The 23,714-nt window shown below is 45.6% G+C and overlaps 1 protein-coding gene across 2 annotated transcripts in view; it reads right to left on the bottom strand.

Moving 5' to 3' along the window:
* Positions 1–23,403, bottom strand: part of PARP12 (poly(ADP-ribose) polymerase family member 12) — a 40,441-nt gene extending 17,038 nt beyond the window's left edge. The window contains exons 1-6 of one of the 2 annotated variants that reach the window (XM_055284228.2): positions 22,311–23,403; positions 17,734–17,869; positions 16,684–16,981; positions 14,511–14,612; positions 6,371–6,494; positions 867–1,062 (exon numbers count right to left, since the gene is read on the bottom strand). In XM_055284228.2, coding sequence (XP_055140203.1) covers positions 867–1,062; positions 6,371–6,494; positions 14,511–14,612; positions 16,684–16,981; positions 17,734–17,869; positions 22,311–22,636 — 1,182 coding nt within the window. In that variant the 5' untranslated portion in view covers positions 22,637–23,403. The remainder of the gene's footprint in view (positions 1–866; positions 1,063–6,370; positions 6,495–14,510; positions 14,613–16,683; positions 16,982–17,733; positions 17,870–22,310) is intronic. The other variant, XM_063641654.1, reaches the window with a different exon arrangement.
* Positions 23,404–23,714: the final 311 nt, after the last annotated feature.

Here is a 23,714-nt window from a genome sequence, read left to right on the forward strand (position 1 = left end):
CTCTTGAGACGGAATCTCACTCTTTCGCCCAGGCTGGAGTACAGTGTGTGATCTCTGCTCACTGCAACCTCTGCCTCCCGGGTTCAAGTGATTCTCATTCATACCTCAGTCTCCCAAGTAGCTGGGACCACAGGCGTACGCCACCACACCTGGCCAATTTTTGTATTTTTAGTAGAGATGCGGTTTCACCATGTTGGCCAGGCTGGTCTTGAACTCCTGACCTCAAGTGATCTGCCCGCCTCGGCCTCCCAAAGTGCTGGGATTATAGGCATCAGCCACCATGCCCGGCCTAAACTTGTATTTCTGTAAGTGACCAGGGGACTCCCTTTAATCAGACCCATCCACAAACACCTGCAAATAATTGACAGCAGCTATTTTTTGTTATTTGGCTTGGATTCCAAACCTATACATGATATAAATCAATTTTCTTTAATTTGCCTACCTTCTGTAAAGTTGCAGAAATGGCAGACAACCGGTTTGAAAAGCCTTTACCTCTATACCACAGCTACACAAACACACTTGCACACATAGGCACCAGCTCTGGGGTTAAGTTACCTGTTCAACAAGAGAAACATCTTTCTATCCCATTTAATAAAACCAATGAAGAAACTTGATCTCACTACAAATTTGTCATTCAGTTCTCATGAGCCAACAGATGGAAGCTCTTCAAAGACGAAAGCTCATACAAATAAATTCCAACTTATCTAGTTTTGCCATAATTCTCCCAAAGCAAGTGAGCCACACTGGCACCTGGGGATCCTCAGCTCTCTCAAGGATGCCCCTGGCAACAATATGGGGGCTCTTATTTGGCTCCTCTCTTACAGATCCTCAGGACAAAACACTCACCCTCTTTCCATCACACTTACCTGTCTTCCATATTCCTGCCAAGAACCAAACTCATCACTCCAGTACCAAATCCAGTTAGTGGTGAGGATGAAGTGTGGAGGTTTGGTGACAGAGGAGGCCGTGGAGAGGCGGCGAGCCTGGGTAGCACCGTAAGTCATGGCGTTAAAGTTCAGACAATCAGAGTGAAAGGTACTGGCTGACTCAGAGCACAGGATCCTGCAAAAGAAAAATAGCAGCAGACTGAAAATCCCACCAGCCAAGCAGACACAGGTCCCTCAGCTTGAGAACATACAGCTGGGAGATGCGAATAGTAAATGTGGCATGCACATTTTAGAAAAAGTTTCCAGAGGTAGAGGAAACTGCTTTTTCAGATCAGTTTTGAGGTAAAAAAATATCAAAATCAAGATAATGTGGGAGACTAGTTATGATGAAAATTCCTCTCAGGACAAAATGCCGAAGATGCTGGTGAAAACATTCTTTTTTAAAATGCACTGCTGAGCTGGCAAGAAAGGGAAGTCCTTAGAAGCCAAAATAACAATAGTTAACATACTCTGCATTAAGCACTTTATATGTATTAGGCGATGACATTTTCACAACCCTATGAGGTTAAGACTATTATCTCCATTTCACAGACGGGAAAACAGAAGCTCAGGAAGGTGAAGAAACCTGTTCAAGATCAAACAGATAGTCAGCGGGCGAGCTGGGCTTTCAGGTGGGCAGGTGGGCTGCACAGCCTGCACCTGAGCCACCAGGACGCGCACCCTTTCTAAACGCAGTACTGCCTAAAGACCAAAGGAAGGTACGAAACTGGAGAGCTGAGAGGAGGGCGAGAGCCAGCAGCTATCCCAGGGCAGTGTCGATGAGTAACAACAGAGAGCCTGGGCTTTGGCCACAAAGGGGAAGCAGGAAACAAATGTAGCGTCTGAGTAAGGCAGGAGGCTGAATCTCAAAAGAGATACCTCTGCGTAAAACCAGGACCCTAAAAGATGACCCACCTTAGTAAAGGGGGACTGAAGAGGGGACTTGCCTTGCAAAGACATCTGGCAAGGAAACCTGCCTGTATTAATGTTGGTTCTGGATAAAGGAGGAAAAAATTCCTCTGAGAACTCATAAACCACTCAAGCCTCACAGAAGTTTTAGGCTGATTCACATTTTGGGAGAATTAGCTGCAAAGAAGACCCAGCGTAGCAGTTCTCAGAGAAGCAAACACAAATCCCCTCTGGAGAGATTCACCTTCAACTCAGGCCTCAAAAGAATTTCCAGGCCGGGTGCGGTGGCTCACGCCTGTAATCCCAGCACTTTGGGAGGCCAAGGCAGGTGGATCACGAGGTCAGGAGATCGAGACCATCCTGGCTAACACAGTGAAACCCCGTCTCTACTAAAAATACAAAAAATTAGCTGGGAGTGGTGGCGGGCACCTGTAGTCCCAGCTACTCAGGAGGCTGAGGCAGGGGAATGCTTGCAGTGAGCCGAGACCACACCACTGCGCTCCAGCCTGGGCGACAGAGTGAGACTCCATCTCAAAAAAAAAAAAAAAAAAAGAATTTCCAAAGACATTTCCATCAAACATGAGCTCAAAATCGATCACAAAACGTGGAAACAAAGACACTATGAGCAAAACTTAACAAAAACAAAATCAGACCACCTTGAACTACAAACATTAGTATTCTCAGATGCAGATATACGTGATATGTTTTTTAAAAAGGAATTGAGCATCAAAAGTATGAGTAAGAATCAAGAGACTATAAAAATTGACTGGGTAAATTTAAGGAAAAAAACAGAACTTTTACTATTCATTATTCTTTTCTTTCTCCTCCACTCCCTCCAAAACTTTTTTCTTTTCCTTTTTTACGATTTATTTTTTTATTTTTTATTTTTTGAGACAGAGTCTCACCCTGTCACCCAGGCTGGAGTGCAGTGGCATCATCTCAGCTCATCGTGATCTCCACCTCCCGGATTCAAGCAATTCTCCTGTCTCACCCTCCCGAGGAGTAGCTGGGATTACAGGCATGCACCACCATGCCCAGCTAATTTTTGTATTTTTTTGTGCAGACAGAGTTTCACCATGTTGGCCAGGCTGGTCTTGAACTCCTGGCCTCAAGCCATCTGCCCTCCTCAGCCTCCCAAAGTGCTGGGATTACAGGCGTGAGCCACTGCTCCCGGCCTTAGAACTTTAAAACATAAGTAAATTAACTGAAATTTAAAAATCATACTTCAATGAGACACACTGCATCTCAGGAGAGGCTGAACTAATGAGCTGAGAGCCTGAGAGAAAGAAATGTGGCAGAGTTTAGAAAGAGAATAAAAGAGAAGTTAGAAGACATAAAAGATAAAGTGAGAAAGAAGACTTCACCATATATCTAATGAGAATTCCCGAGAAGGAATACTTAAGGAGATCATGGCTGAGGAAATCAGAAAGCACAGCAAAATAGGAGTAGCATAAAATTTTTAAATCCACACACAGATCTTAGTGAAACTGCACAGCACCAAAGAATGACAAGATATTAAAAGCAGCCAGAGAGAAAAAACAGACTATCTACTATACTTGACTGAATTGTGTCCCCAAGAAGATATGTTGAAGGTCTAATCCCTGGTACCTGTGAATGTGATCTTATTTGGAAATAGGGTCTTTGCAGATATAATCAAGATGAGGTCGGCCGGGCGCAGTGGCTCACGCTTGTAATCCCAGCGCTTCGGGAGGCCGAGGTGGGCGGATCACGAGGTCAGGAGATCGAGACCACGGTGAAACCCCGTTTCTACTAAAAAAAAAAAAAATTAGCCGGGCGTGGTGGCGGGCACCTGTAGTCCCAGCTACTCGGAGAGGCTGAGGCAGGAGAATGGCATGAACCCGGAAGGCGGAGCTTGCAGTGAGCTGAGATTGCGCCACTGCACTCCAGCCTGGGCGACAGAGCGAGACTCCGTCTCAAAAAAAAAAACAAAAAAAAAAAACAAACAAAAAAAATAATAATAATAATCAAGATGAGGTCATATTGGATTCGGGTGGGCCCTAATCCAAAACTGATGTCCTTTTAAGATGAGGAAATTTGAACACAGACACATGGGGAAATGCCTGTGACAATGGAAGCTGAGATTGGAGTGATGCGTCTACAAGCCAAGGCATGCCAAGGATTTCTAAGCATCAGAATCCTGGAGGAGGCAAGAAAGGATCCTCCTGTAAAGCCTGCAGACAGAGCAAGGCCCTGCTAACAACTTCAGTTTGGACTTCTAGCCTCCAGAACTGAGAAAAGAAATTTCTGTTGTTTGAAGCCATCAAGTTCATGGTAATGTGTTACAGCAGCCCTAAGAAGTGAACTAATACCACCTCGATTTAGGTTGACAGCTAACTTCTAAGTAGAAGCAATGGAATCCAGACAACAATGAAATAGTCTTTGAAGAGCTGAGGGAAAATACCCAGTAAAACTATCTTTCAAGAACGAGAAGGGAATAAAAACCCTTTCAGACTAACAAAATACACAATTACCTCCAGACTCTCACTAAAGCAACCTCCCACAGAGGAACTTAAAGAAGGAAAATGATAAACAAGGAGAAGTGTGAGCAAAGGAATGGTGAGTAAGAAACAAAATGATAATTGTGTAAGCTTAAACAAATACTGACTGCCTAAAACAATACAAATTTCTAACTTCTAGGATTAAAAATATTATAGCAGCAGTACACACAGTGCATCTTTTTTTTTTTTTAAATAGAGACAAGATCTAGCTCTGTCACCCAGACTGGAGTGTAGTGACGCAATCATAGCTCACTGCAGCCTCAAACTCCTGGGCTCAAATGGTGCTCCCTCTGCAGCTTCCTGAGTAGCTGGGACTACAGGCATGCGCCACCATGCTGAGATAATTTTTTAAAAAAATTTTTGTAGAGACAAGGTCTCTTTATGTTGCCCAGGCTAGTTGTGTATTCCTAGCCTCTAGCAATCCTCCCACTTCAGCCTCCCAAAGCACTGGGATAACAGGTATGAGCTGCTGCACTCGACCCACATCTTATGTGCCGGGCACTGTACTGAGTGTTTTATGCATATTAACTCATTTAATTCTCAAAATAACCTTATGAGGTAGAAACTATGATTTTGTCTACTTAACATATAGTAAAATTGGGGTAAAATGAAATTAAGTAATCTGGCCAAATTTATATAATTAGTAAGTAAGTTTGAATGAAACTAGTCAGAATTCAAGTGTCCAAGGTTCTTTCACTGTTTGACAGAATGACAAAAGGCACTGATTGGCTTAAGTTCAGTTAAAAGTCTGTTAAGATAAAGAGTCTGTTTAGATTTCCAGAGCAGCCACTGAAAAAATAAAAATTCAGTATATAATGTCCAAACTAGTAAAGGGAAAAAATCAAATGAGGAAAAAAATCTACGAGAAGATCAAAAAGAGAAAAGAAATATACAAAAAGTGGGTCACAGTGACAATTTTAATGAGTGGCAGAAATAAATCCAGATCCACATGTTATTGGCCATTTGTGCTTCCTCTGCCGGGAAGTGTCTGACCTTGTAGTTTGCCCTTTTGGAGGGTGAAGAGTTTGAGTGAAAGAGGCCAGACACAACAGTACATACCGCGTGGTTCTATTTATATGAGGTTCGAGAACAGGCAAGACAGAGATCTATGGTGATGGAGGTCAGAACGGTGGTGAACGATGGGAGTAGGCACTGACTGGAAGGAGATGGGGTGAGGAAAATGATCCGTATCTCAATCAGAATGCTGGCTACACAAGTGTATGCATTTGTCAAAACTCACTGAGCTGTACGCTTAATATCTAGGCTCTTCGCTGGGTGTAAATTTTGCCTCAAAAAGAAAGATTGGGGTGGTACGTGAGCCATTTAATCCTCCTAACAGGAGTAATTGGTTTCACATACTTTACCAATAGCAATTTGCATATAATTGCACTCTAAGTGCAAATTTATTTTATACACTCAAAAAGTAGGCTCAAATTCTCTTCTTGGCAACATATTTCAGCAAGTTCATTGAAAAATATGTTAAGTATTAGAAAAGAAGGCTATCCGGGAATTCCCTATTTACTCTGAATTGACTAAGGGAAAATACTAGGACATGCTTGAGGAAAAAAAAGTTAGTTAAACCATAAACAGCAATTCAGCGGTATGGCTGTATAGGCCAAAGGCTAAAATTTCACAAATAGAAATGATCACCTCTCGCTTTTCTGTAATAATGAGTATAGATGTACATGATCAATCCCAGCACCAAATAACTGAGAACTTAATACTTGGTATTGGTGCCATTTTCTCCTTTCCCCATTGCTCCTGTCTGAAAGGAGATGGAGGTGGGAGAACAAAGCCACCAAACTGCCAGTATGAACGCTGACTTTCGATCCCAGCCCACCTTCTACCTCCAGACTAGGCTGCTTACAGTGGGGGTGTGTGTGTGTGTGTGTGCGCGTGCGTGCACACACACGCGCACGCAGGGTATCAAAACTAAACACTGCTGTTTAAGCTAAACTTCCTTCACCATACACAGAAGCCCAGGCACAAAGCAGAGACAAGGGACATATTTCCTACCTTTCTATTTTGGGATTGCAATATGCCTCTTCAATAAGTTCCATGTCGTTCAAATCCTTCCATTTGCCTCTATCCAAGAATTGCCATCGATACGGCAAATGGAAATGAACTCTATGGCACTTATCTGAAATAAAAACATAAAGGAGTAAGATAGCTTGGCAATCCGCAGCACACCCTAGCCTTGTGGTTGTCAACAGGGGTGGTTCTGCCCGCTGACCTGGGAACATTCTGAAATGTGTGGTGGAGTCTGTTTTTTCAGTGTAGGCATGCCTGAGCATTTAGATATGGAAACACTTTTTGTATTTTATGATATACATTGCTATGATTTAAATGTCTGTCCCTTTTAAAACTCTTGTTACAACTTAATCGCCAAAGTGATAGTATTGAGCGGTAAGGCCTTTAAGAGGTGACTGGATCATAGATGAATGGATTAATGGGTGTATGGATTATCATGGGAGTGGAACTGGTGGCTTTAGAAGAGGAAGCGAGACCTGAGCTAGCATGGTCAGCCCCCTTGCCATGTGATGCCCTGCAGCACCTCAGGACTCTGCAGTCCCCACCAGCTCAAAGGCCCTCATCAGATGCAGGCCCTTGACCCTGGACTTCTCAGCCTCCATAAAGGTATGACATAAATTCCTTTTCTTTATAAATTATCCAGTTTCAGGTATTCTGTTATAAGCAACAAAATGGACTAAGATATACATATTCCTTATGTCTCACTTTTTAACAGGACCTTACTTTTTTTTTTTGAGACAGGGTCTCACTCTGTCACCCAGGCTGGGGTGTAGTGGCACAATCACGGCTCACTGCAGCCTCAACCTCCCAGGCTCAGGTGATCCTCCCATCTCAGCCTCCTCAGTAGCTGGGATTACAGGTGTGTGCCACCACACAGCTAATTTTTGTATTTTTTGTAGAGACAAGGTTTCACCACGTTGGCCAGACTAGTCTCGAACTTCTGGCCTCAAGTGATCCACCCATCCTGGCCTCCCAAAGTGCTGGGATTACAAGTGTGAGCCACCACACCTGGCAATTTTTTAGAAATATGTATGTTGATAGTTTATATCATCTATGAATTTTATTTAATGAGAGTAAGAAACTGATCATGAGAAGGTCAAAGGTCTCATCACTGCAGGGGGCAGTCTGACTCCTCAATATCACTCTCCATGTGGCAGGTGGATGGGCAGAGATCACATCAAAGACGGAGCCAGATTCATCTCTACCAGAAATCCATCCCAACCCAACACGTCCAACTGAAGGCAGGTCAGCAGCATGGTTATAGGCTCCTTGGATCTCTTCTGGCTAACAACATGCTCACTCCTTCCCTGACACACTCCCACCAACATCCACACAATGGCCCAGACCTATGGGTTCCAGTGGGCTGCTCCCCTCACCAACCCCATGTTCCTCCTGGGCAGCCAGATCCTCACTTCTCTCATCACTCCAAGCACACACTGCCTGCCCTGTCTTTGCTGGTGCCTGCCACCACTGGGAACGTCACCCACACCCTCTCCCTACCTGTCAACAGCCCATGTGAGGTTCTGCTACATCCACACAGAGAAGCGTCAGGAGAGGACAGGGAGAAAGGAGAGAAAAAGAATGAGAAGCTCTTTGCACTGTGACATGCAGCTAGCTTCCTCTGAGATATTTGCTCTAAGGCAGAAAGATAGAGAACAAGGTGCAGAATGCCTCTATTTGGGTAAAAAATAGAAAAAAAAAATAAGCTTAGAGATATTCTAACTAAACACACACATATGCACATATTATTTCTTGCAGAGGGAACCTGGTAGCTGGAGACAAAGTTATGAGCAAAGACTTCTGTCATTTTGACATGTTTTGAACTTTGAACCACAAGAAGATATAATATATTCCAAAAATTACACATCTAATTAAGTGAAAAAGGTAGAAAGCCATGCTAGTGTGCCTGTGTAAGAAGGAAACTGAACAGACACATACCCTTGTACATGTATAAAGCCTCGATGGGAGGATATTCAAGGAATGGATAATTACAGCTGCTTCTTGGAGGGGACTTGAGTTCTGAAGAAAACTGGTGTGAGGGGGACTTATTTCTTACTGAGTGTCCTTTGTACATTTTTAATTCATATTTCAAAATAATAATGAAACTAGCTAATTTGATACTTGAAAAAAATTAAAATTTTCTAAAATCGTGTGCATTTTTTCAGGCACATCTCAATGCCACTTCTTTCCCAGGCTCTGCAAAAGCACCATGGTGGGGGAAGTCCCATGGAAGAGAGTGGGAGGGTGCCTGGGATTGTGTGACCAGGTATGGGACTGAGAAGACAGGGCAGAAGAGAGTGCCAGGCCAAGAGGACTGAGGGAACAAGGCGGGGACACCCAAGCAAGGAAACTCCTCTAAGTTCAACAAGGCTGAAAACAGCCACACCAGGGACTGAAGATCTCCTAACTTGTCCAGTTTGAACATGGACAGCTCACTAGGTCAGGAACCTCTTGAACTCTCTCAAGCAGGTGTGTACACAACAGATAATTAAAGGGCTGGGCCAGGGAAGACAAATAGCTATGGTCCAAGGTCACGACCAACCAGAGTTCCTGTTCCCTCCCTGAAAGGCATTAGAGGAAATGATCAGGGATGAGAGCAGAAGGCCACCCTGGGGCATCCCGGTATTCAAATGCTATACCTACAAACCCCAGGCACAGGTGTACTATGGACAGCCTGAGACAGGCTCTCCCTGCAAGCAGGCACATCCTAGGGAAGGTGCACTCCATAGGGCCCTCCAGGCTGATGCTTCCTCGAGAAGGACAGCCAGGGGAAGGCACTATAATCAAACAGCAGGCCTGAGGCTTCCGTTCTGAATCAAAGCTGAGCTATAGACCACACTGTTCACAGGTGGAAGGTACCCAGGACAGGAGGCACCACGTAAGCCACTGCAGCCACAGCAGCTGGTGAGAGGCTAGTCCCAGCACAGCGGTAGAGACACAAGGTCCTTTCCCTTGTCCTGGTCTTCCTGTCCCCTTTCTCAACTTATTTTCCTTCCCTCCAATGTTCCCTACCTCACTTTGGCATTCCAGGGGCTTTCTAGGAGGTGAGTCACAGAAATCAAATCAATTTGGCAGACAAAACACCACATCTACCACAGCCCTTCCTCCCTATAGTCCTTGAAATAACAGGCCAGAGAGAAGAATAAATCCAAAAGCACTGGAAAACAATAAAAAATACCATCAAAAGACCAGAATTATTCAAGAATTGCTAAAACTATGGAGCAATGAGAATCAAATAGATATAAAAAGGAGAGAGAAAAATGCAGACAAAATGTGCAGAACATACCGCAGAAGTAGAAAAGATCTGGGGTCATCACAGATTCACAGTCAGATGAAGCCAGAAGCAAGAAAGATACCCAGGCCAATCCCAGTGACAACAAGGGAGCCCCTGGCAGAGGCACTCCCTTCCCCTAACTTGCTTGTGTGAAGGAAGCTTGCTGTGCACTTCCTAGTTAAACTAAGTGTGAATATAAGGGTTAGAGCGAGAGAAAAGCAAATGAGATGACCACCAAAGCCCCCGTCCCAGTCCTAGGCTACATGCCAGCCACCCACCTCACCAAGCAGGACCTTCTGCCTCTTCCCCACCATCACTAGAATGAGGGCCTGGAATCCAAATCAGCCCCATGGAAATCAACCAACAGGTATACGGGATTCTCAAGCACCAACGTGACAGACAACCCAGAATCACTCAACACATGAAGGAAAACAATTCGAAGAGAGGCAGCAACTCACACAGAAGCAGCGATACCTAAGGAGAGAATGATCAGAGTTAAGAGAACAAGTGTTCACAGCTAGACTTCAACCTAAATGCTTGGCCCCTGAAACTTCTAGGAAAACACCATAAGAGAAAACATTTTGTAGGCTTAGAATAGGCAAATATTTTTAGGATACAAGAAAAACCATAAAAGAAAAAAATATTATCTGGACATCACTATTAAAATATCTGTTCTTCAAAATACACCATAAAGGAAATAAACATGAAAGACTGGAAGGATATATCTTCAGTATACATCACATACAAAACACAGCTCAATAATAAGAGATCAAATAACCCAATAAAAATGGGTATAACAGTCACAAAAGACCAATACTGTATGATTCCATTTATATGAAATATTCAAGCAAATCTATAGAGATGGAACCTTCATCTGTAGTCATCAGGAGCTGAGGTGAGGGAAGAATGGTGGCTGACTGCTAATGAAGATGGGGTTACTTTGGAGGTGTTGAAAATGTTTTCATATTGCCTATGATGATGGCTGCCCAATTCTGTGTTAATATTACATATATAAGTGGACTTCAAAAAGTTCATGGAAAACAGAACTAAAAGATAAAAAATACAAACTTTATTTCTCAATATAAGCTCCATCAAGTTCAGGACACTTTTGTAAAAGACGATACCAGCCATTTAGTCCACCCAGAAAGAACTGAGGGTCCTAGGAATTTAACCATGTCAATCCAGTCTTTTTTTTACATTATTAACTGAAGAAAAATGGGTGCCCTTTAAAGATTTTTTTCTTTCTTTTTTTTTTTTTTTTAGACAGAGTTTCACTCTGTTGCCCAGGCTGGAGTGCAGTGGCACGGTCTCGGCTCACTGCAACCTCCACCTCCCGGGTTCAAGTGACTTTCCTGCCTCATCCTCCCAAGTAGCTGGGATTACAGGTATGTGCCACCACACCCGGCTAATTTTTGTATTTTTAGTAGAGACAGGGTTTCACCATGTTGGCCAGGCAGGTCTCAAACTCCTGACCTCAACTGATCCACCTGCCTCGGCCTCTCAAAGTGCTGAGATTACAGGCATGAGCCACCATGACCGGCCTAAAGATTTTTTAGATTAGAAAACAAAAATAAGTCAGAAAGAGCCAAATCAGGACTGTAAGGTGGATGCCTACAGATTTCCCATTGAAACTCTTGCAAAATTGCCCTTGATTGACGAGGAACGAGCAGCAGCCTTGATTGACGAGGAATGAACAGTGGTGGTGAAGGACCCTCTGGCGAAGCTTTCTGGGCATTTTTCTGCTAAAGTTTTGGCTTTCTCAAAACACTCTCATAATAAGCAGATGTTATTGCTCTTTGGCCCTCTAGAAAGCCAACAAGCAAAATGTCTTGAGCATCTCAAAAAACTGTTGCTGTGACTTCTGCTCCTGATCACTTCTGCTCCTGATCACTTCTGCTGTGACTGGGCCACTTCCTCCTTTTAGGAGCCATTGCTTTGTCTTCAGGATCCTACTGGTAAAGCCATGTTCCATCTCCTGTGACAACTCTTCAGAGAAATGCTTCAGGATCTTGATCTCACTTGTTTAAAATTTCCATTCAAAGTTCTGCTCTTTGCAGCTGATCCAGGCAGAATGGTTTTGGCACCCATAGAGTGGAAAGTTTGCTCAAATTTAATTTTTAATTTTTCTGGCAGACAGTATAAACTGAACTAATCAAGATGTCTGGTGTCAGTTACTGTTTGTGCTGTTAATCACTGGTCTTCAATTAAGGAACAAACAATATTAATTTTTTCCCCACAAATTGATATGGATAGCTCCATCTTTAACATTCTCTCATCCCTTCTTAAAATGACTTACTCATTTATAAACTGATTTCTTTGGGACATTGTCCTCAAACTTTTTTGTAAAGCATCAATTATTTCGTCATTCTGCCACCCAAGAGTCACCATAAATTTGATATTTGTTCTTGCTTCAACTGCAGCAAAATTCATGTTGCTTTGATAGGGGCTCTTTCCAAATTGATGTCTTATCCTTCTTAGTGCCTCAAACTAGATCCTGTTCAGATATGTTATCACAAGTTAGTATGAATTTATTTTGGTGCAAAACTTTTGAACTCCATGCATAATTTTTTCATAATATGCATTTTCCATGAACTTTCTGAAGATTCCTTTTGTGTGTGTGTGTGTGTGTGTGTGTGTGTGTGTAAAGCTGTTACATAAAAAATAGGCAAAAGATTTGAGTAGATACTTCACAGAAAATATACAAATGCCCCAAAAGTACATGTGAATAAAAGTTAAACATCATTAATCATCAGGGAAATGCAAATTAAAACCACGAGACATCATCACTCACTGATTAGAATGGCTAAAATTTAAAAGACAATGCCAAGACAATATTTTGCTAAATATTGTATATTTAGCAAAAATATACAATAACTGAAACTCTCACACGTTGCTGATGGGAACATAAAATATTATTATCTATTTTGGGAGACAGTTTGGCAGTTTCTTACAAAGTCAATCACATGACATAACCCAGTAACTATGTCTAAGTCTTTTACCCAAGAGAAATGGAAACATATATCCACATGAAAACTTATACATAAATATTTACAGAAGTTGTATTTGTAAAAGCCAAAAACTGGCAACAACTCAAATGTTCATCAACATATGAACGGATAAACAAATTGCAGTCAATCGTGCAATGGAATACTACCACGCAATAAAAAGAAATAAATGATTGATATGCCAGCATGACTGAATCTCAAAAACATGCTGATGAGAGAAGCCAGGCACAAGATAATACACTGTATGATTCCATTTATGTGAAATTCTAGAAAAGGCAAATCTAATCTATAGTGACAAAAAGTAGATCAGGGATTTCCCTAATGAACTAGGGGGTGAGGATTAATTATAAAGGAGCATAAACAATGTTTTTGGAGGCGGTTCCACATCTTGATGGTAGAGATGGTTACATGAGCATATATACTCATCAAAACTCAGTATACATTTAAAATGGTACACTTTATCTTGTGTAAACTACAGCTCAGTAATATTGCTTTCAGAATACACATATATATGTGTATATATACATATAGCTCATATTCTTTGACCTATCATTCCATTCCCCAGAATCTATCTATGGAAATACTCACATATATGTACTTGAATGCTCAGTGGAACATCATTATAATCAACTACTACACACTTGTTTTTTTTTTTTTTTTTTTGAGACAGAGTCTTGCTCTGTCGCCCAGGCTGGAGTGCAGTGGCGCAATCTCGGCTCACTGCAAGCTCCGCCTCCCGGGTTCACGCCATTCTCCTGCCTCAGCCTCTCCGAGTAGCTGGGACTACAGGCGCCCGCCACCATGCCCGGCTAATTTTTTGTATTTTTAGTAGAGACGGGGTTTCACTGTGGTCTCGATCTCCTGACCTCATGATCCGCCCGCCTCGGCCTCCCAAAGTGCTGGGATTACAAGCGTGAGCCACCGCGCCCGGCCTTACACACTTGTTTTTAAAATGAGGTGGACTTTCACATACTGACACGGAAAAAAAATCTCCAAGATACAATGTTAAGATGAGGTTGAATAATAACATTATCACATGCTCCCATCTGTTTAAAAATATGTAAAACAAATATCACAACCACACGGGAAGTGTTTACCTTTGGGCAAAGACGATGGAGGACTTCATGCTTCACTCTGTATTACTGAACTGTTTTACAGAGTGAAAGTATTCATTAATTGCTTGGGTAATTTTTAAAAACTGAAAATGAAACAAGAAATTTGGTGGTTGTCAAGGGGAGTCACCAAATTTGAGAACAAACCTTCCTTCAGTCAAAGCCCAGGACAGCATTTAAGAAGAAAACAAAGGTTTAGTGAAAATACAGACACACACATGCACACCAGAATTGCTGCTTCTGATAAAAGAGAGATCACTGGATTGTTCACTGGATCAATACAGAAGAAACCCCCAATTTAAAAAACTACTCATCCTCCAAGAGCTAACACAAGTGTTTCCTTCGCAGTGAGGTCCTTTCCAGTTTCTAAGGGAGCTCTCAGCCTATCATCACCCTTATCTTTGTTCCCATTAGGCTGAGCAGTTCCCTGTCCTGTGCAGGTCTGTGACCTCATGCTAAGCTGACCAAGGCTCAATACTTGACACTCATTTGGTGCATGAACCAGTTATGTTCCCAAAAATGATCCACATTTAATTTCTGAAAACTCAAAGAATTGCTACCATCTTCAACTCCCCAACAAAATACCTTCAGAATTGGTTTGGCCAAAGTGCCAAGCCCTGATCCTCTCCGGATGGAGTAAAGGTTTGGTAGGGGGTGACTTCAGAGCACAGCTCTGGGAATGACAAGCAGTTACCCCTCCCACAAGTGGGATGAAGGAACCTCCTCCAACTTACCTTGAAAGCTACAACTTTTCCGGATATGGTACAAACAGATCTGATCACTCTCCTCCTGGCTAAGAGTGTTTGGGGACACAGAACCTGGACTGTCTTTTCTTTCTGCAAAGAAACACCACAAAGATATGTCACCTTCTGATATGGGGTACAAAAGAGAGTCAAAGAGGATTCATTCAGTTCTCTGCACAAAAGTGGGCAAGGCAAGCTCACAAAGCCCTATCGTGTTTGGGATGAAAGTGCTCCTGCACAGGTGGATCCTCTAGTGACAGGCTGCCAGCCTGATGCCACACGGCTGCTTGCCAGATCCAGGACTCCATGAAGGGACTCCTTTCTCAACTCTTGCTGTCCACCCAATTCACTAGGAGACCCATTTAAAAACACAAGTGCCTGATTCTGCCCCAGACTGACTTCACCCCAGACTGACTGAATCAGAACCTCCAGGGGTGGGGCTTGGGACACTTTTGTAATAAGGGGAGAACCACTGCCTTACATGTTGAGGCATTTGACAATTCCTTCTATGCCTAAGGGTGTGATGACCCCTGAGGGCAAACAGAGGGCTACTTTTTATAAACTAGATTTGAGGCTATATAACAAACATTCATTAATGAACTATCAGAATTGGGTACTAATACCAAGAAAAGAGTAATAAATAGAAAGTCCACATTTCAAAATGGAGCTCCTTTAATTAATTTCAGGTGTATTATCAGGATCTTAATATAAAAAGGGCACATAAATCCTTTCTATTTTACCTTTACTAGCACCATGCCAATGAGTCTTTACCTATGACATTTACCCTCACCCAGCTACCCCCAAATGAGCACATAAAATTAATTTGCAATCCCTATTTAGTGTCACCTGTCATTTTGTTATTCATCTTCCCTTTTCTCTTTATAAGCCCCTGAGATACTTCACTCGAAATCTAGGTCTATGGGACCCGGAAGGTCATCTCCCTCTCTCCCCACGATGGTGACTGCTCTTGCAGCTGACATCACTGGCAGTGGATCCCTCCTCCCTTTCTGACAAGGCTGTAATCCAACTGTATTCAGGGCTGTAAGATACTCTTAAAGATCTATTTAATACAAAACCTGTCTATTTCTAGGCTTCCTACAACTGAAAGAAATTAACAAAACATAATTGAAGACAATGTAAAGAAAAAACAAATACAAAAGACAACTTATAAATATAAAAGTCAGGTACAATTAGAGTGGTGCTTTGTTTGTAGTAGTCCTGGCATGCAACTGACATTCTAGGAAGTGCTCTATTAAAACTGTAGCCACCACTACAGCTAACTGAGAGGGTTTTATTCTGCTCTGAGGGGAGGCATGTCTCAGCTTCACCAAGGAATAACCAGCGCCCAAGACAGTGCCCAGCATGTGGCAAGCACACAAAGGTGCTGAATGAAAGAGTGGGTAACAGAACGGCCAGCCAATGGCTAATACTGTGAAATCCAACGAATGCCAGTGTATCATAATCTCCCTGACAGACCACATTATTCATCTGCCCCACAAGAGATACTCAAGAAGTGCTTATTAAATAAAAATCTCTGCTCAAAATCTGCCTGTCACTAAACCTGACAGTATTTTTTAAAAAATAAGTATCCTAGCACACTCATTCATTCAACAAATGTCAGAGTACCTACTGTGGGCCAGACACTGTCTAGGTGCTGGAGATGAGCAGGGAACAAAGCAAATTTACAATGGCTCAAAAACTCTACTTACTGATGTCAGGAATATGGCCAATGCCATAATTAAGGTATGCTTCTTTCACTCATTTTGTAAAATCAGAATACAACACAAGGGATGCTCCCCACAGCTGTGCAGCACAGCATTCCTAACTTTGAGTTCTTCCCTGAAGAGCATGCTCTCGTAGGGATGAAGATAGGGGTGACTGCACAGGGGGAGGAGCCAAGTCTCCCATTTCAGTGCAGACTAGGCCCATCCAGAATTCAGTCACCATCAATACCGATTCACATTTGTCTAGGATGGCATGCTTGATCATGTCTATGATTTCAACTTATCCTCACCCCTGCACTCCCTGCCTTGTTAGGAAAGCATCAACTCCATTTTACTAAAAGCAGCACGAGACTTGCCCAAAGTCACACATTCCGTGTAATGGCTAGCTGGAATCCGGGAACCCCCAGCCCAGGACCTCCCGTGCTCCCCACCAGCCTTACCAGAAGTCCCCTGTGGGACAAAAGGAGGAGGCACTCTGCTGGAGGCAGAGCTCTTATTCTTGATGTCATGTGCATTTCTATAAATGGTAGGGAGCCTGCTCACCAGGTCTGAGCTCATACCCAACTTCTCCAATTTTTCCAGATTCTCAGAATTAGAGATATCATGGGATCTCTTACAGCTAGTGCCAAACTTGCATTCCCCCTGTAAAAAATACTGGCAGATATGGAGCTTGATGCACTGCTTTTGAAAGGCACAAGAGCCGTGGGGTCCATCTCCTTTGTTGTAATGTTGGCAAATCTGTTGATAGAGAGGGGAAAAAACCACCAGTTCAGGAAGGTCTCACACGACACCACCTCCCCAGTGGCCAGTCCACTGGTGAGAAAGGGGCTTCACAAGCTGTGATTCCATCATCCACACAGAACACAGCTATTACATCCCTCACTCTAGATGACAGCTGCTAACAAATGCCCTTGGCTAAAATGGGAACCAACTGGAAAGGAGACTGCACAGAATCAGTCCCTCCACTGGGAAAATCCAAGAACTTCAAAGTGACTAGAGCTGCTCCTTTCACATGAGACAATGCAAATCAAATGGCTACATCCTAATGACCACTACAATCTACCTATACTCTTCCCCCACTGACTCATCAACTCTCCCTTCCCCAAGTCCCAGTTTTCTCTGAGCTCTCTTTTCTACAATTCAAAGTCAAAGAGGCTCTGAGGGCTTAAAGCATCTTAGAGAAGGCCAAATACCACCCTTTCATTTCTCAATGGAGCACACTGAGAGGCTCAGAGAAGTTACAGAATCAGCCCTAGTCACACGGCTATCCATGGCATCTGGCACATATGATGTTTGTTGAACTGGGTTGTTGGCAAAGCTGGCCCTTGAACTTCAAATGCTCCTTCTGCTCCACATTCCAAATTTCTGCAGGTGGAAACCAGACCAGAGACCACCAAGGGCCCACCCATTCCACTCACAGTCATTACATTTCCCAAGATACAGGAATGTCCCCAGGGAACTGTGGAACCCAGACTTCCCCTGGCACTCACTTCTGGCAAAAGCCAGGGGTCGTTCTGAAACAAGAGTTGGCATAGCTCGTTATAGCTCAGGTGGTCAACGCCATGAGTTCTCAGCACACTCAAGTTGTGTTCGGTTGTCAAGCTGTGACTATTCCTACAGTTCTTCCTGCAAAGAAGCAGAGCTGGTGTTATATGTCAAATTGAGTCTCCTCAAAATTCCTATGTTGGAGTCCTAACTCCCAGGACCTCAGGATACGGCTTTATTTGGCAAGAAGGTCTCTAAAAAAGTAATTAAGTTAAAAAGAGGTCAATAGGGTGGGCGCCAAACCCACATGACTACTGTCCTTATAAGAAGAGATTTGGCCAAGCGCGGTGGCTCAGCCTGTAATCCCAGCACTTTGGGAGGCCGACGCGGGAGGATCACGAGGTCAGGAGATTGAGACCATCCTGGCTAACACAGTGAAACCCCATCTCTACTAAAAATACAAAAAATTAGCTGGGCATGGTGGTGAGCACCTGTAGTCCCAGCTACTCTGGAGGCTGAGGCAGGAGAATGGCATGAACCCGAGAGGTGGAGCTTGCAGTGAGCCACTGCACTCCAGCCTGGGCAACAGAGCGAGACCCAGTCTCAAAAAAAAAAAAAAAAAAAAAAAGAAAGAAAAGAAGAGATTGGGGCACAGACACACACAGAGGGAAGACCATGCGAGGACATGGTGAGAAGGTGGCCATCTACAAGCCAAAGAGAGGGGCCTCAGAAGAAATCAACCCTGCCACCTTGACCTCAGACTTCTAGCCTCCAGAACTGTGAGAAAGTCAATTTCTGTTGTTTAAGCCTCCTAGTCTATGGTACTTTGTTATGGCAGCACTGGCAAACTGAAAGCTGATAAAATCAGTCTTCATGACAATTTTTCAGAAACACTTCCTGACAGTGTTTACAAGCACCAGAGAAAAACCAGCATGTAGGCTGGGTGCGGTGGCTCACGCCTATAATCCCAGCACTCTAGGAGGCCGAGGTGGGTGGATCACTTGAGGTTGGGAGTTCGAGACTAGCCTGGCCAACATGAAGAAACCCTGTCCCTACTAAAAATACAAAATTAGCCAGGCAAGGTGGTGCATGCCTGTAATCCCAGCTACTCAGGAGGCTGAGGCAAGACAATCGCTTGAACCCAGGAGGCGGAGGCTGTGGTGAGCCAAGATCACGCCATTGCACTCCAGCCTGGGCAACAAGAGCGAGACTGTCTCAAAAAAAAAAAAAAAGAAAAACCAGCATGTCTACATGACAACAACAAAAAATCCAATGTGTATTTACCAAGGAGGAGATGGGGCCTTGCAAGGTCTAAGGCCCAGGACAGCACCTCTGAACAAGCATTTGATGAGAATGACAAAGAGGAGTTGCTGCACAGCAGTCAGTCGGTAAGCAGTTAGCCACAGGCTGAATCAACAAGCATGGCATCTTTTCATTATAGGTTACATATGTGCATGCATGCTGGCATGTATACACACACACACAGAGCCCTGAACCCAACTCTCTTTTTTTTTTTTTTTTTTTTCTCTCTTCCTCCATTCTTTCCATCCACAAGCGTCTGATAAGCACCAGGGTGAGCCAGACACTGGCACCATGCCCTGAGAACCCAAAGATAAACCTTTAAATGACTGCCTGAGTCACCAGGACCCAGAAGAGTCAGGCCAACAGCATTTGTTTGACTCTGGCACTGCCATGCCTCCTATGCCACATCTCAGGAGAATGCCAAACCCTGATCCACCCCAAACCTGCATCTTTTACAGAATCCCCCAGCTCAGTAAAAGGCAACTTCCCTCTCCCACTGCACAGACCAAAAACTCAGAAGCCATCCTTGCCTGCTCTCTTTCCCTCATCTAGTGGAGGTGACAGACATAGAGGGGACTCTGATACGGAGTGGAAAGTGCAACGTCAGCTGTGGTCAGAATCCATCAGCGCAGAGTGGAAGGGCACCTGAGCCAGTCAGGGCTGGGAGAGAACTGGGGAAGAAATCAGGGGAGCATGCTGGATGGCATAAAGCCTGAGTGGAATACTTAAAGGGTGAGGAGGAGACAGCAAGAGAAAGGAAGAACATTCCAGAAGAGGGGCAAATAATTTGGTGCTGCCAGAGCCAAATATATCTAATAAGTGTAATGATGACTGATGATAACAATGATAATGACAACTAAAATTTATTGAGCAACTGCCAAATATCGGGGATTGCCAAAATGTTTTACAAGTTAACTCATTCAGTCCTCAACCAGCCTGTGAGGGGAGTAATATCATTAACTCCACTTTGCAGATGAGGGAACTGAGACCTGGAGGTAAAGTCACTCGCCCAAAGCCACCAGCTAGCACGGAGCAGAGCCCAGGTTGAAACAAGGTGGGCTGGATCTTGGCACTGTGCCCTAGACCACCAGGCTCAATGTCTCCTGAGCAGAGAACTAACAGTCAGGGACCCAGGACTCCGCACCAGCTCTGCAGCAGGACTGATGACCTATTTCTAAAAGAACTGACCCTGTGGTTCAGGAAGACAAGCAGAGTCACAGGGGAAGCAGAGAATTGCAGCCAGCCACACCCGCTCTCCCTAAAGTGAGTCAGAAATGGAAGGCTCAAGAAACTCATCTGTGTAAACAAGGAAAAGAGAAAACTGAAGAAAGAAGAAAACTCAAGGTCATCTGAGCCAGTAAATATCACACTACAGATTTCTGAGACAAGTCAGACCTGACCCCACATTTTGGGAACTAGCTTAACAACAGGGCTGCCATCTTTATTTTACCAAATATGAACATGAAACAGATCTACCAGTTACCCCCATGAGTGGCTCCATCCAGCCACCATTTACTGTGTACCTTCTTCCTCGTGGGCTGTTGTTCCCTGCTCTCCCCTCGACTGCCTCATCCCTGAAGGCTGATTTCCCCAGAGTTCCACCCTCGGCCTCTTTTCGGGCCTCAGACGCTACCTCAGGTCTGATCCACTCCTGGGGCTGCAGCTACAACATACACCACCCAGTATCTCCCAAACCAGCCCAGCGCATTGGGGCCCTGGCCTTCCTCCCAAGCTTCTGACCTGAACAGCTGCCTCCTGGGCATGCTTCCAAACTGAAACCCTCTCTTGCTCTCTCAGTGAACAACACCCAGGCCACCGCAGGAACAGAGACTGAAGAGTCGTCACCTCTCACACATCCTCTCATCACACCGTCACCAACTATCCCAAATTTCTCACACACATAGCCCTTGGAAAGCTCTAATCTAGATACTTCCAGACAGCTGTTTCCTAGAGACTACCTTTCCCAGCCACCCTACATCTAGACAGAGTCACGAGACAGCTTCTGGTCAATGCGATGTGGGTGAAAGGAAATCCACCACTTCTAGACCTGGCCCACAAAAACCTCCCATGCAACCCTGTTTTCAATCAGCCCCCTGGAACTTGATACCTAGGCTGGCCTCAAGAGCCATGTGCTGAGGGGCACAGAGCGAAGGTCAGTCAGCCTGGATCCCTGAATGACTGTATGGATCAAGGCCCCCACCCCATGCTCACTGCTGGGCCTGACATGAGCAAGAAATATCTATTAAGACAAACATACACACACACACACACACACAAAACAGGGAGCAAGCGAGAAAGGAGGGAGCAGGGGAGGAAGGAATTCTCCTAGATGACTAGCTTCCCAGTGGTTCCCCCACAATATCCTCTCTTAAATTGGCACCCACACCACTACCTTAGACTTCTTAAAATGCAAACCTGATGGTTGCTCTCTCCTGCCATTTTACCCGCCCCATTACCTTCAGGGTGAGGCCCAAATTATTTAGCATAAACCTCAGCAATCCCTTCCACACATCCCACTGGCCACGTGCTATGCACAGAACATGGACGCTAAGTGCTGAGGAGACAGCTGGAGCCTCTGCCCTCAGGGAGTTTCTATTCTACTGGCAGCTGGGTGCCATGAGGAAAATAAACAGTTCCCTGTGACCAAGAGTAAGGGGAGGAAAAACCCTCAAATGGGATGTGATCTTTAGGTTGAGGCCTGAAGGATTAACAAACAGGGCCAACCAAGAGCAGGAAGGGCACTCCAGGCAGAGCAAAGGCTCCCAGAAATGCCCGGGGCGGGGGGGGGTGGTGTTCCAGGCACAGAAAGGTCCCGGGTGGGCAGAGACTAGTGCCCCAGGACCTTGTGGGCGATGGCAGGGAGCTTGCATTTTCCCGTTTGTAAGCAGATAAATAGGGTTGAACGGGGTTTAAAGATCCCTTCCAGCTGCTGGGCAGAGAAAACCTTCACTGGCCTCAAAGCTGGCAAGGGGCAACCCGCGGCGTCGTGGAGTTCCCCTAGGCCGCCGCCTCCCTGCCTCCCCACCCCACACGGCCACACCCGGGTGTTCCACCCTGCACTGCCGAGCTCTATGTAAATCACTCTCTCCCCCCAGGCGTCTAAAGGACCCCACTCGACCCCGAGTCCCTCGCACTGTGCCAGGTACTCCGCAGGTGCTCAATAAACGCTCGCTTTAGTGAATCACGAGGCGAGGCCGGGGCAGAGCGACCGAATTGTCTGCTCAAACTTCAAGTAGGACCCCCAAGCGGGCTGGAAGTGCGTGGGGGCGCGGCGCCTTACCCGGCTCTCAGGAACTTGCAGGCGCCATAGACCATGAACCTGCAGAGGTGCAGCTGCGCGCAGAGCCCTATGCAGCCGGGCTTGGAGCCCTGGTGCGCGCGGCACAGGCGCAGCGACGACGCGGCCAGCACCACGCGCTCCGGGGCCGCGGCTGCGCCGCCCGCCCGCACCGCCACCACGAAGCGCCCACGCTGCCGCAGCAGCCGCTCCAACGCGTCGGCGCTCAAGCCCATCCGCAAGCGGCGCCGCAGCTCGGGCAGCTCCAGGGCGCCCCCGGCCGCGCACAGCACCTGGGTCACCTCACCGACGACGCCGGCCTGGGCCATGGCCGCTGGGCCTGTGCCCGTCGGACTGCGGGTGGCGCGACGCGGACGGCGGCGGACGCTGGCTGGCGGGCGGCTCTCGCAGGGTGGAGACGCCGGCGGGAAACGAAACCGAAAGCGGCCCCGGGCCGGCGAAAAACAGAACCTGTGCGCCCTCGCCACGCCCCCGGCCCGCAGCTGAGCGGCTGCGCCTTCCGCCTCAGGGCCCCCAGCTGTGAGGCCGCCGCCCGACGGGAGCTCTGGAGCTCGCGAGCTCTGGCGTTCGGCCCGGAGCGCGGGCGAGGGCTGTGGCGGCTCGCGGGGGCTAGTCCTTAGTCCCTGAAAATGGCTTCCCTGGATGTTTGAGGGACCAGGAGCCCCTAATGCCGCGATGCTCAGAGCGCCTTCAGTCAGAGGGAGCCTCGAGGGCGGCGGCAGCGCTGGCGGAGCCGGCTGGACACCGCCGGTTAAAGCCGCTCAGCGTCGCCCGGGCCAAGCCCCGGCTTCGTGGACGGCTCACAGAAACAGGGACAACTGACGGGAGCTCCCACCCCTCGAACAAGTGACAAAAGCGATCACTCCGCATGGAAGACGCACTTAATTAAATGTTCCTTTCGCCTCGGCGCATCAACGAGTTCCTTCATTTAAACATAAGAGGGTGTGTCCTTTAAAAGAGCAAATCCGTGAGCCGAGATCGTGCCACTGCACTCCAGCCTGGGCGACAGAGCTAGACTCCGTCTCAAAAAAAAAAAAAAAAAAAATCCGTTACTCCTGGCCCCTGCTAAGTAACGATTGAACAAATATTTTAGAAGACCCTTCAGAGCAAAGGACCCTCTCGCACGCTAAGAGCAATGCGAGTTGTTAGAGCCCTTTGAGGAAGTAATCCAGGAATAGCTATTAAAATTGAAAACGCGCGTGATCTTTGACCCAGCGATCTTTCCTCTCGGAATCTTCCAGAAGTAAAAGGAACAGGAAATAAGTTATGTGTGAAAGTGTTACTGGGGGAACCCTACCTGGGAGGTAGGGTTAAGTGGGAACAGTGTGGCTGATCTTTAAAGACTATTACGAAGACTTTAACAAGCATGCGTTAGATCTCTGTGTG

Source organism: Symphalangus syndactylus, chromosome 6 (genome assembly GCF_028878055.3).
Source record: "Symphalangus syndactylus isolate Jambi chromosome 6, NHGRI_mSymSyn1-v2.1_pri, whole genome shotgun sequence".
NCBI lineage: Eukaryota > Metazoa > Chordata > Mammalia > Primates > Hylobatidae > Symphalangus > Symphalangus syndactylus.